Here is a 13,246-nt window from a genome sequence, read left to right on the forward strand (position 1 = left end):
GAAAATCAAATTCTCAAACTGTTTTGTACTCAAAGTATTTTCGATTTTTCTACCACTATGACCATAAAAATAGTTTGGATACGTCGGAACGGTAAAAAAAATCAACACAACTTCTAAAAACACACACTGCGATTGCGATCCCTAATAGCTAAACAAACTTTTAACATGATTTATTATTGGTTTTAAAAATGGCAAGAATTGGTCACTGCTTGTTTTACTAATTAACAGGATTAGTTATCATCTTTGTTTAAATATGGCAATGGCGTCTTTCCAATCGTCCATTTATGGTGGTTACCTAACGTGTCTACATTAAATTAAATGTAATTTATGTAATTTAATTTTTAAATAAAATTTATAATTAAAACGACGACAAATTTTAAATAAATATAGTTATATGTTATGCACAGTAAAATATTTTATAATTGTTGGTATTGACCAATGTACCGTAGTTGTGTTGAGGCGCACTTAAAATTTGAAGGGTGAGACACAGCCTTCATAATTAAGGCTATGACAAACTGAAATCAAACTGCTTAGGATTCCGGCGGTAGAGAATGGAAGCTTTGTAAGTGTAAAAATAAGTAAGGCACTGGACCCCTCCAGAAAGGCGGCAAAGTTAGGGCTGGTGTCGCTTATTTAGGTGGCGGTGGTTTTGATGTCAGCCGAAGCAAAAGCTCCTTTTTAATTAGGTTATAATAAGGGAATAAAGATGGCCACTTTAAGAGGTTTTATTAATTCATTATGGGCAAGGCTTATCTATCAGCAACTTTCTTACCAAACTTTAAAGATTTATGTACATATAATTAAAAGCCCCAATGCCCGCTTCCCAACTCCTCCCTCTGTCCTAAATAAAAGCATGCTCTGTACTAATAATTACCTGCTTAATTTATTTTCCTCAATATTCTTCAAATAGAAATAATTTTATCGTTGGCAACAGATTTAGATATTAACGGAAAAAGTTTACTCTTTTGGAATCGAATTGGACGATTATCTAACAGCCGTTCGGAATACGGAAGATTGCCAAAGAGAAGTTGCTTGAAGTCCTATTCATACGCTTAAAACTTGTAGCTAATTAAAAATGCTTGATTAAAAAACTAACAAGCATCGTTGCCCAAATGCTTGTGTGTTCCAGAGCGGGTAACATAACAGAACCCTTGCTTTATTCGGTAATCAACTTCGATTTAAACAATTTTTATTATACAAAGAAACAAAATAAATTAAGGCAAAATGAAAGAAAACGTATATATGGATAAAGAATATGCTAGCTGATAAACATTTATAGAGACGCGAAACGATAACTTTTATATTAAATTTTAATATAATATAATAAATAATCAATGTATATTCGTTTTATATTAAATAATAAAAATACAGATAAAGTTAATTGGCGAAATTAAAAAAAAATTTTCACAACCAAGTGATAACATTTCAAACTGCCGCAATTCCAAAAGACCAAGAAATGATTGGTAAACAAAGAAAGAAACAAACTTGGAAATCCATTTATTCTTTCGCTTGTGTATTCCAGAAAGTCGTATATGTAGGACCTCGAACATGGATTGACTTTTACCTTTGATTTAAACTCATTTTATGACAAAGAAGATAGGTAACGTAAATATCTAAAAGAAGATGGTAGATGAGAAAAATTGTTTTTAATAATATTTATCAATTTAAGTTTAAATTTAATACATATAATGTTTCTATAACTGTATTTCTATGCATTAACAAACGCTAAAGTAAATTGATAAGATTTGAAAGAATATATTTACACCCAACTTAATACACAAATAATAAATACAAAATCTTAAACTATAGTTAATTATAGATTCATTATTGTTGAGAAATTCTTTAATATTTGATAAATAACAGTATAACAAATGACTGAGCACAAACATGTGGAAGCAGCACAAGTCTGTTCAAATGTCCTTTCATATATGCCAAAAAACCGTCACCCAACAGGTCAGTCACAAATTCTGGCAAACTTTTAGCAGCCAATCCAACTAACCCATCCATAGGCTTGAACATTCAAGAATTCGCCTTGGCATGGTAAACATTTAGCAGCACCTTTAAATTTAATGTACTCTTAAGCAAGAGAGAGTTGAGTATCGATTCTTTAGTTAACGAAAACGTTCTAATTAATAAAATCTCGAACAGTACAAACATCTATCTATTGGGATTTTTCAAACCTATGTAGAAACGTGTTGTTGCTTGGCTAGCGCTCACTTGATTTATTCTTAACAGCGGCCACAATATGACGATAGGCCACAAATCAAAAGCTTGCGTATAATCGTGAGATTGTAGGAGAGCTTTTAGATAAGAAGATATATTTGAGATTCGTCCACATTGATATTGCCAAAAAATACTTTGAAATTATAAACACACAGAAGATCGAAGTTGTAGTTAGTTCATCGAATATTTTTGAGCTATATATATTTTTTATATCCAAGAGCTAACAAGATCTGGAAAGGATCGAATATAAAAATAATGCTCTATACAGATTGTACTAATACGAACATTACCAACGTACCGTGTTCAAAATTGCATAGTGAACCCGAAAAAATTATTTTTTTTTTTCATAATTATGATTTCAAGTTGAGATTATTTGTTAGTTGATACTTGTCGAGAAAGTGATGAAACTATGAATCAGCATGGACCTGCCCTCCGCGAAAGACTTTCTAATCTTAATTTTAAAATATTTACTTATAACGAATACCACATAATGTATGACGACGTTGCAATTTTTCAAGGAAATTATAATACCAAAAATAATTAGACGGAATATTCCCTTACCATCCTAACTCTAACATGCTATGATTAGAAAATCCTTACTTTACCTATTAAACAATAACTGGAGTAGAGTAGTATTTGAAATAAATTACTTACATCGAACAAAATTATGCATTAAAATTAGAAAATTATTACACATTTTTTTATATCTTTATTCAAATTGATAACTCTACAACTGGATTTCATACAGTTTTTCAATTTCAGGCGCTTTTTAAATATTAGCTAGTTTAAACTATCATAAAGTTTCTTCTTCTTGTTTTAAGCGAATATTTAATATAGGGCAGTCTGTAGGTTTACGACGAGGGGTAAAGGTGATTTGATGGGATTTATTTTAATCCTTCAATTACGACACCATTCTTCGAGGGCTGTGATATGGGATTGAAGACTTTGGGATGCAACTAAAGGGTTATTATTAACTGCAAGCACATATGTGTCATCGGCTTACATGGTAAGGATAGTGTTAGGATTAGTTAGGATGTCAGCGGTATAAACGGTGTAGAGGATGTGATCGAGGATACCATCTTGAGGAACACCAGCGGACTGAGAATAGAGGGATAAATAGGAACAATGCTGGTTTACTTATTAGAAAAAAATAAAATTGGATAAAACTAGGAATCAGCATTACGGTATTACTTGATTTAAGTAATTTTTTTTAAAAGAATGCCCTCCTTTCTATTAGTGAATGAAAAGATTCATATTAATTAACATTATTGCATCAGTTTAATGTAACCTAATGATAAGGTGAAATAAATTGAATAAACAGAACTGGTCTCTTAGAAGAGACAACTTTCTTAAATCTACAGAATAAATTGAATGTTTTTTATTTTATATTTTTTGCTTCTTCGTATCGCTATGATTCTGCAATGAACAAAAAAAAAAAAAAACCTTTACAAATCTTCATAAAGTATAATGTTTTTCCTCCCTTCCCAGGAAGCCATGTTATAAAAAACATATGTACACAATGAATGTTAAATGTCCTTAAGTGAGATGAAGGCTTACAAAAAATAATGATAGCTCTTCAAAAACGATTCTCGAATTATAAATAAGGAAGATACATAATTAGGTAATTTTTTTCCCAAGTACAACCTTTTTACAGTTACAAACTTTTTTTAACCAACCTTCTAGATAACCCGCCATATATAAAGTACACACCTAATTAAAAGTAAAAAAGGATTTGACAAATGACTTCTCTAGACTTAAAAAAACATTTTTTTTTTTTTACCAACTCGAAATACCAAGATTATTTCACATATTTATAAACAAATTAAAACATACGAATCAAAATTCAGGTGAAAAATATTAATTTCAATAAAAAAATAGTTTCAATTTCACTCATGAAAATTAATTTTATTTAATATTTTAACTTCATAAAAATTAATTTAAAAAAATTAGGAATCGCTTGTATTCTAAAATTATTTTATATAAAAACTTTTAGTTATCAATTAAACCAAGGCAAATAACAAATAAGTTGCATTGTACAGTAGGTTCCCTCCAAAACACCCTAAAACTATAATCTGGAAAAACGATCACTAGTTGATGATTTAGGTTAGACTTGATTTAATTCTACTCATCAACACTTACCTGTAAGGTCCTAACAACTCCAATCACTCAAAGTTTTTACAAGTCTGCTTCTTTTCATGTTAAAATCAAAGGGATAACCTAACCTAATTGGTCCAAAACTGTATACACTAAAATTAACTATGTTTACATATCAAAAATATAATGATAAACTCAACATTGGGAAAACACTAGGAATCTAACTGGTAATATCAGCCGGTCCTATATAATAAATTGTTTCAAGATTAGGTACAACATTATTGAGTACTTTAGAGTTGATCTGATGACAATACCAGCAAAAGTTGAGATAGAAGGCTAACCACATTATCTTCAATTTGCTACATTTAATGGCTTACTATTCAAAATTTGATTTTTGAAAAAAGAACTCAGTGAGCTTGAAGATTAAAAGATTTTTTTTTCAATCTTTAAATTAATGCTTCAAACACAAAATATTATTGAAAGATTGCTGATTAACCGTGAGTATTAATAAATAGAATATGGTCCGGGTGCGGTCAAATTAAACTCAAATAGTAAGTAATATTTTGTACTATTTTTATTTGAACCAACGTTCCGCCCCATGTTGCAGGGCTTCATCAGGACTGTTTTGATGGAGGTCAAAGTCAGAGTCAACTTGACCTTGACTCTGACTTTGATTTGACCCCTGCAATGTGGGGCGAACCATTGGTTCAAATAAAAATATTACTATTTGAGTTTAATTTGACCGCACTCAGACCATATTCCATTTATTTCTAAATACTATTGTTTCATATAATTTATTCCTAATAATTAAAACAGTCAAGTATACAATACACTTTACTCTCTTTTCATAGATTATCCCTTATATATTTTCCAGAAATTGTGGTACTTATTTTATATATAAAAAAAAAAAGGTTTTGGATCAGTAAGACCCCTCCCCTCCTCTCCTCACAAGAAAAACCAAATAAACTATTCTTAAAATGTAAACTTCCTTGTACAGACAGGAAGATACTAAAATCTAACATAGAATAAAATATATTTTTTAAAAAATGATATTTAAAAAACTGAATTTTTATAAAAAAAAGTTTTAAATTTTCACCCAATAAAAAACCTACATTGGAAATGTTAATGCATTTAAAATAATAAATAATTGAGAAAGAAAGATAACTTGAATGTTGATTATATTATAAGAAAACCTGAAAAAATAATTGTAAACTGAGTACTCACATTTGCATAATTCTGGACTTTCATCTTTCGAGTCATCGCAGTCAGGAAAGCCATTGCAGAGGGATGAATTATGGACACATCTTATGACATCACATGCAAATTCATTTGGTGCACAGACTGCAAGAATAAAAATATAAAGTAAGAATAAAAGTTCTTACATCATTAATATAATTGCTGAAACAAATAAACTCATAATACATTAGAGAATTGTAAAGAAAACAGTTGTACAGATGTCAATTTTTAAAAAAATCATAAAAATGACAAATTTCAATATATATATATATTTTTTTATGACTTCAATAATTTGATTCAAACTAAATATTAGAATGACCTGCTTTGTCATCAATAGCATGAAGATAAACTACCAAATTAATTTTCTTGAACAAAAAAAAAAAATAATTTAGACAAGCATATTGTCATAAGCCAAAGAAGAGAGAACTGAGATCTAGGTACATTACTCTTTCCCCGCCTCTTTTAAAACCACACAAATGATCATTATAGTTAATATAGGTAAAATTAATTAAATGAAAATCACTCCTTATATGTAACTATTAGCTTATTTGTGACATTATTTTATTCTTTTTATTTTATATGATTTTCAATAATATCTTTGAGTTCCAAATATATGAGGCCATGAAAAGTTAAGCCATTTTTTTTTTTGTATATTTTTTGCTTTTGTGTGCAAAAATTAATTTCAAGAAAGTTAAAAAGTAGGATACTCTAGTATATGACAGGCGACATCAAGCGCTGCCAGTGAGCTTTTTGATAAATAATTCATTAATTCTATGTTTACTTAGTGGATTGGTTAACTGTAGTGTGATTTTTGTGAAATTGCTTATTTTCTTTTTCAGGTTGTTATTAGTTGTCTCTAAAATTATTTTATTTGTATTTGTTACCTTTTTCTTGGATTTATGTTAACAAAAATTATAAAAATTTTGGAATTACCTTCTACATAAGACAAATTTTTTGCAGTCGAATATTTCAAAATTCACACCCCAACAAAAACTGAAAAGGATCTGTTGAGGATTTATGTATCTCTGGAGTGACCGAGGCCTGAATTCGCATACATATGAATCAGCTCATTATGCCAGTTTCATTAAAAAACCTAATTGTTTTATATATAAAAAAATTAATAATCAGGTGTAAATAAAACATTACTTTTTAATTCTCCCATATAAGTTTTCCTGAATAAGAAGTATGACAAAGACCTTATCAATGTTCCTCATAACAGCCACTGGCATTGCTCAGGACACCCATCATCTACATAAGTACCTGTATGTATAACTTAGGAATCGGGAGCACAAAGCCCTCAAAAGCTAGAGCATTTTAAAAAAAATAATCATCTGAGGTATTGCACAAGTAACCTGTAACAATATTTGTGTAATAATCATGAATAAATAAGTAGTTAATGTTTGTTAGCTTTTATATTTGTAGTTTAAAATTTTTTTTTTTAATCCACGAAATAGCTACTATTGCAGATTAAGCTATAAAAGCAGAATAACACCTGAAATTTAGAGAATAGATATATATTTTACAGTTATTTTGAAAGCGTCTTCTTTAAAAAAAGATTTTAAAGAGCAAAATTATTCTACAAATATTTTTAAATTGGTCGACATCCCTATATAACAAGAACTAATGTATATAATTAGGAGTATTGTGAAAATTTAATTTAACATTACAAATAAATAAAGAAAAATTATGCTTATAACTAAAATCAGATAACAGAATTATTATACAATTAATTATATTACAACAATATAATATACAAAGGTTAGCTTGTGTTCATACTACAGCTGTTAAATAATTAGTCACTAAAACTATATTAGGGATGTTCTAAATCTAAGTTAGCCACTTTTACTACATGAAGCAGGGTGGTACAAAAGCAGTTCAGAAATGGTCTGATGTCAAGAGATCCCACCTCCAAATTTATCACATATAAAACCAACATTCAACTCTTTCAACAAAAGCATGTACAATTAATATTTTTTACAAACAGGAAAACATTAATAAATATAATTAAAAAAAGGTTCCAAGTGTATGGATCATCAAAAATACATAACTGTTATTGGTACATATTTGCTCAAAATTATTACCTACTACTAGTGATTATTTGCCCTGTTTCATTGATGGATAAAGGAAAGATTTGACTGGTCTGATGGGGCAGGACTCTATATAGAAGATTTAGACATAAAACTAAGTTTCCCATTAGGCAAGTCATTAGTTGTGAAAGGGCAGGCATCGCCACCTTTTCAGAGAGACAGTCTGCCCTTTAAGCCCTAAAGTCACCTCTACATTGGCAAACATTAGTCATTGGGCAGCTTTAAGAAGCTTAAGTTAGTGTGGGTTCTTGGACATAAGGGAATCAGTGGTAATGGAAAGCATACCAGCTCACTAAATGAGGGGCCAAGCACTCTTCAATGGTGCCTGAGTCATTCCTAGGCATCTCTAAAAGCCATCAGCCTAAAGAGTTATTGATTGGACATAGAAGATAACAGGCAAGGAGTGGAGGGAATGCTCAAGGCTGAAAAAGGCCAAGTTACTAATAACTAAACCCTCCACTTCTAGAACTAACTGCTGCTAGGCCTAAATAGAAATGAAATCCAATTAGTAATAGGAGTTCTTAAAGGCTATTGCAGACTTAAAAGACATGTTAAGAATTGTGGAGTAATTTGTGATGGAACTCGTCACTTATGTGGACAGGATCCAGAAATTTCCCTACATTATATAGCAGACTGTGACTAATACTAAGGCATAGTCTTCTAGATTCTGATAGAATCCTAGAATATGAGGCTTCCTCCACAGATTGGTTTTTCCTTTTAAATTTCATTAGAAAATCAAAAAACATTTGACACAGAGGAATAATAGTCATTATATAATTAATCTATTGGTCTTTCTTCAAGTTGGCAAAAAGGACCAATAGATTTACTTGCCGGATATGTTCCCCTCCCAATATTACCAGTGCCATTAACATTATTAGATATCTGTTATTCGGTATGTAATCTGTTATTAAATTAGGACATTTACCCTATTGCTATAATAAATAAAAAAATATTCTTCAATGTTTTGAGCAATACATTTTAATACAGTAAAATATCAATTAGCTATGGTTAAATATTGTATAACAGAAACTTGATGTTCTAATAAATACATTATTGTTGTAATTAAAGATTTCATATTATTTAAATAATTCTCAATTGAAAATTAATTTGACTTATTTTGGTTTCATTTGAGGAATTCATGTTTTTAGGTTTCTAAAAATTCATAAGTCTTGTACCAAAATATGTTTTGACTATCATCAAATTTGTATTGATTAATAATGAGATTTGTTTCTATTGCTGATATTTCCTAACAAGTTGTTTGTTCTTTTTATATTAATATGCTGAGGAGAAAAATAAACTTCCTTTAGAATATTATCAATATTCTATATTTGCTTGTCCTACGTTTCAGGTTTCCTCATCTTTAAGTACTAATAATCCTTATTGTTTAGTATATCCATTTCTTATTTGGAACTTTGTCTTATGGTTACATAATTAAAAATCATAACACAACTTACACAAAAGTAATGTCGTCCAGAAGTAAGTAACATTTTTTCCCCTTCATATATACATGTATATAGGTAAATATATATTTGATGTATCCTTCTATAATAGTTAACACAAAAAAGTGTGCCAAATATTAATATTGTCTACTTTCTGATGATTACATTATTATTTATTATTTATATTATTTACATTACATTTATGAAATTAAAAAAAAAAATAACCAAAAGCTTGTTGATGAATACTTTTTTATATTTTATTACAAAGATAATTTTAATTAAACAGTTTATTTTCATTTATTTTAGTCGTATTCAGAATATTTATTAAAGCTTTGAAGATTTGTATTTTAAAATATGGTAGTAGATTCCATCATTATTTTATTTTCAGTGAAATGATTTGGATTATTTTATACGAACATAAATTACTTCGGACTAAAACTAGCCAAAATGGTGATTGCAATGATTCCAGTTGTGCCGTCAGTCCAGCCCTAGATAGAGTTTATAAAGATATTCTATTCAATAAAGAAAAATTAATAGTTTAGATGAATTAACCTTCAAGTTTTGTTTTCCAGACTTTTCTCATGGTTAATTTATTACTAGGAGATGATGGTTGGGGGTGCGGTCAAATGAAACACAAATAAGCTGGTGTAGCTTATTTAATTGTGCCAACGTTTCATGGCCAAAAACTATGTTGACGTTTGGTTTCCAAGCTAACAGCCCTGATGAAGGCTAGAAACTCTAGCCAAAACGTTGGCCCAATTAAATTCGCTACATCAACTTATTTGTGTTCAACCATCATCTCCTAGTACGTCATCCATGGTCAACTATCTCTCATAATTATGTTAATTTATTACATGAACTGTGATAAATTAACCTCAATATTAAGTCATTTTTTTTTTATTAAATTTGAACATTATGTTTATATTCTTTTCAATTTTATTTGTAGGTATAAATTCATGTATTTTTGTAAGAATTGAGGTTTTTTAAACTATCCCTCCTATTCTTATAAGAGGTTAATTGAAGTTTTACTATACTACAACACATCCATCTTGGTAGTAAAAACATACAGATTCACCTTACATAAGGGAATAGAAAAAGAAAATAATGGGAAAAGTAGTTGGTTAGGAATTATGTTAATTGGAAATAATACAAATTACAGATGTGTTTGATATTATATTTTAACCCAAACCTTACTTGTCAAATACTGAACCTTACATCCTTTCATGAATACCAGCAGTGCATATTTTTTGAAATTTTATTTATTCATGACTAATTTCGTACTGAAATGTATTAATAGTACAGAGATTATTTAAATAAAATGAAATGAATTAATATATCTATTACTTGAAGAATGTCTGAACGGACGTGTAAGGAAATGTAAAACTAAAGGATAGAACCTTCTTAGACAAAACCACCTTCTTCATTACAGAAATGAGGAAGGCTGGAAAGAAGCCAAAGTGAAGTCGAATTTAAATACAATTTTTTTTTATAATAAACATAGGAGATTTTTGTTTTTGCTTCTAATGAGTTGAAGTTTTTTTTTTCTCAACAAAATGTTTTCATTTAAACGTCATTCTAATGATATGTCTATAAAAAATTTCAATCAAAAATTGTTTCTTAATATTTTTTATAGTTATTAATAAAAAAATACATAAATTAAAAATGCAGTACAACTAAGACTTCTCTTTTGAAAAAAAAAGATACTCACCAATGTTAATCTAAATAAATAAAACTAAATAAAAATCACACAGATATAATACAAAATTATGTTAACATCTATACATTTAATGGAAAATGTGGTTAGACAATGAATTAGGATGAAACAGATGATAAATGTCACTCGCACCATTTAAACCTCAAGCACAACCCTCCAATAAATGAACAGATCACATTTCGTTTTGCAAGTAATTAAACGAAGCAAAGCAGAAGCAAACATAATGCATACTCCACTGGTGGATAGGAGTAACCAGAATAAAAATAAATCAGAAACAAACCCGGTATACATCCTTCTTCATCTTCTCCCGAGGGACAATCTCTCTGCCCATTACACTTTTTATCAGGGCAATACAAAACTGCAGGGTTATCTCGGCAGGGCGTAGGGACAGTATCTCCACGGCAAGTCACATCACTCGATAATAATGGAACTCTAGCTGCTACATTCTCATTACTCTTAAATATGGATTCTGACGATGTAAGAATTCCTTCAGTGGTTGGGGAGGAAGTTGAAGCATCAGTACTGGAGGGTATAGCTAACATGTTTAGGTTTATTAGGAGCAACTCTCAACTGTATTAATTCAAAATTAAAAAAATAAAATAAAAAGTTTAAGTTATACCTTAAATAATCTTTAAAGATATTAACAAAAAATAAATAATAATAATAATATGGGATTCTTTGTCACAACAAATCTTTTCCTTGGTATTTTTACTTTGTTTAATTTAACAACATTTAATGCACTCGTAATACTAACAAAACTTATTAGTAAAATTCTATTTATCTACATTAAATAAACCTAATTTATAATTTCTTTTTATAGCTCCTTAATAGGAAATGATTCAGATAGATAAATAGTAATTTCAAGACAAATAAGAGGAAAATAATTTTCTTTGATGATAATTATCAAGAGAACAAACCGTCCAAAAAATTACGACAAAAATACTTTTACATAGTCTATATCACCAGAGAAAATTTCAGTTATAGTTCAAAACGTATTTACACAAAGATGTATAAAAATATAATTGAAATACATAAATGAAAAATAAATGTTTGAAGATTGTAAACACATTTAAAAGATATTTTTAAAATATTAACCAAAAATATAAAGAAATAAACATTAACTGGATTAATCTTTAAAAATACCCTTTAGGTTCAGTAGAATAGGAAAAATATCTGAATTCAACTTAATCTATTTAGAAACTACACTTTTTCCCTGCGAACTGCATGATGAAAATTAAACAAGATTTCAAGTAACAAAGAATCCATTAAATAAATCTAATAAAATAAAAAACTTAAAATTGTAGAGTTAAGTTGTCTTTTAATAAGGCAGATTAAGATGGGAAGACCACACTGATCAAAGAGATAAACTCAGGCTATTTATGAACAGAATATTTTTGTATTTATGGGTGTTCTTCCTTTTTTGACGATGGCTTCAAATTAAGATAAGTAGGACCCTCATGAGCTATAACCAGAGATGGGCAAAAATTAGCTATAGTTGAAATTAGTAGCTAATATTGGCATGGATAAGACACTTATTCATGAATGAACCATTGATAAATAAATATTGTAGGCAATTTTAACTATTAGTTTCTGCTATAGCTAATTTTTGCCAACAGTGGCTGTAACAATATATAATGTATCAATAAGTATAATAACGGCTTAGCGATCCTGAAGGATCCATGCCAGTACCACCAATCGTTTTCGGTATACATCCATCCATTGGTACCCGACCAAAACTAAATCTCCTAATTAAATCTTGACATAATTCTCCCACCTATTTTGGTCAAATCTTCAGAAATTTACCCATAGATTCAGTATTTTATAACATTTTATGAATACATACCCATCTTTTTCACTACAATGCAATAACTTGAATTATATTTTCTGGAAATTGATAAGTATAAGTTAACAAATATCAATAAAAAAGAAGATGTAGGTAGGTTAAGTCACGGTTATGTAAAAATGAAATAAATACTCTTTATATTATTACATTCATGAATTATATACAATTTTAAAAAATATTATTAAAAATTATTTAAATAGCTAAGTAAATATTATGAAAATTTCTTGGTATTGTCTTTTATTCCATAGACATATACAATACAATAAAACAACAAATTGAACTCACACATAAGTGTTAGAGATGGAAAAAGTAAAAAAAAATATGAATGTGTCCCTCCAAAAAAGTGACAATCTGAACTCCTGAAAATTTTCCAAGTCATATAATTTTTAAACTTGAAAACATAATTTTATTGTTGTATCTGACTTTTCTGGATGTGCTTTTTTAATTTTTCTTATTACCTAGTTCTTTTAATAGAAAACAAATTGTTTTAACAGTCAATTCCTCGTTCTCCATTTATGCCTGGGCCTGATTTTTCCAACTTTCATGCTCTAAATGAGGTTTTTCCCAAGGTGTATCAAGAACTTATGCTCTCATTGGACCTCTAGATTCC

The 13,246-nt window shown here is 29.0% G+C and overlaps 1 protein-coding gene across 13 annotated transcripts in view; it reads right to left on the minus strand.

The window, feature by feature from the left end:
* The window catches only part of trol (terribly reduced optic lobes), a gene marked incomplete at its 3' end in the record, with an annotated part of 722,946 nt that overhangs the window by 328,909 nt on the left and 380,791 nt on the right, over window positions 1-13,246 (minus strand). For 11 of the 13 annotated variants that reach the window (XM_067047425.1, XM_067047432.1, XM_067047429.1 and 8 more), the window contains 2 exon segments: window positions 5,542-5,658; window positions 11,074-11,328. In XM_067047425.1, coding sequence (XP_066903526.1) covers window positions 5,542-5,658; window positions 11,074-11,328 — 372 coding nt within the window. 13 annotated transcript variants of the gene reach the window in all.

The sequence above is a fragment of the Halyomorpha halys genome, unplaced genomic scaffold, assembly GCF_000696795.3.
Source record: "Halyomorpha halys isolate HHAL.00 unplaced genomic scaffold, Hhal_1.1 Scaffold696.1, whole genome shotgun sequence".
Taxonomy (NCBI): domain Eukaryota; kingdom Metazoa; phylum Arthropoda; class Insecta; order Hemiptera; family Pentatomidae; genus Halyomorpha; species Halyomorpha halys.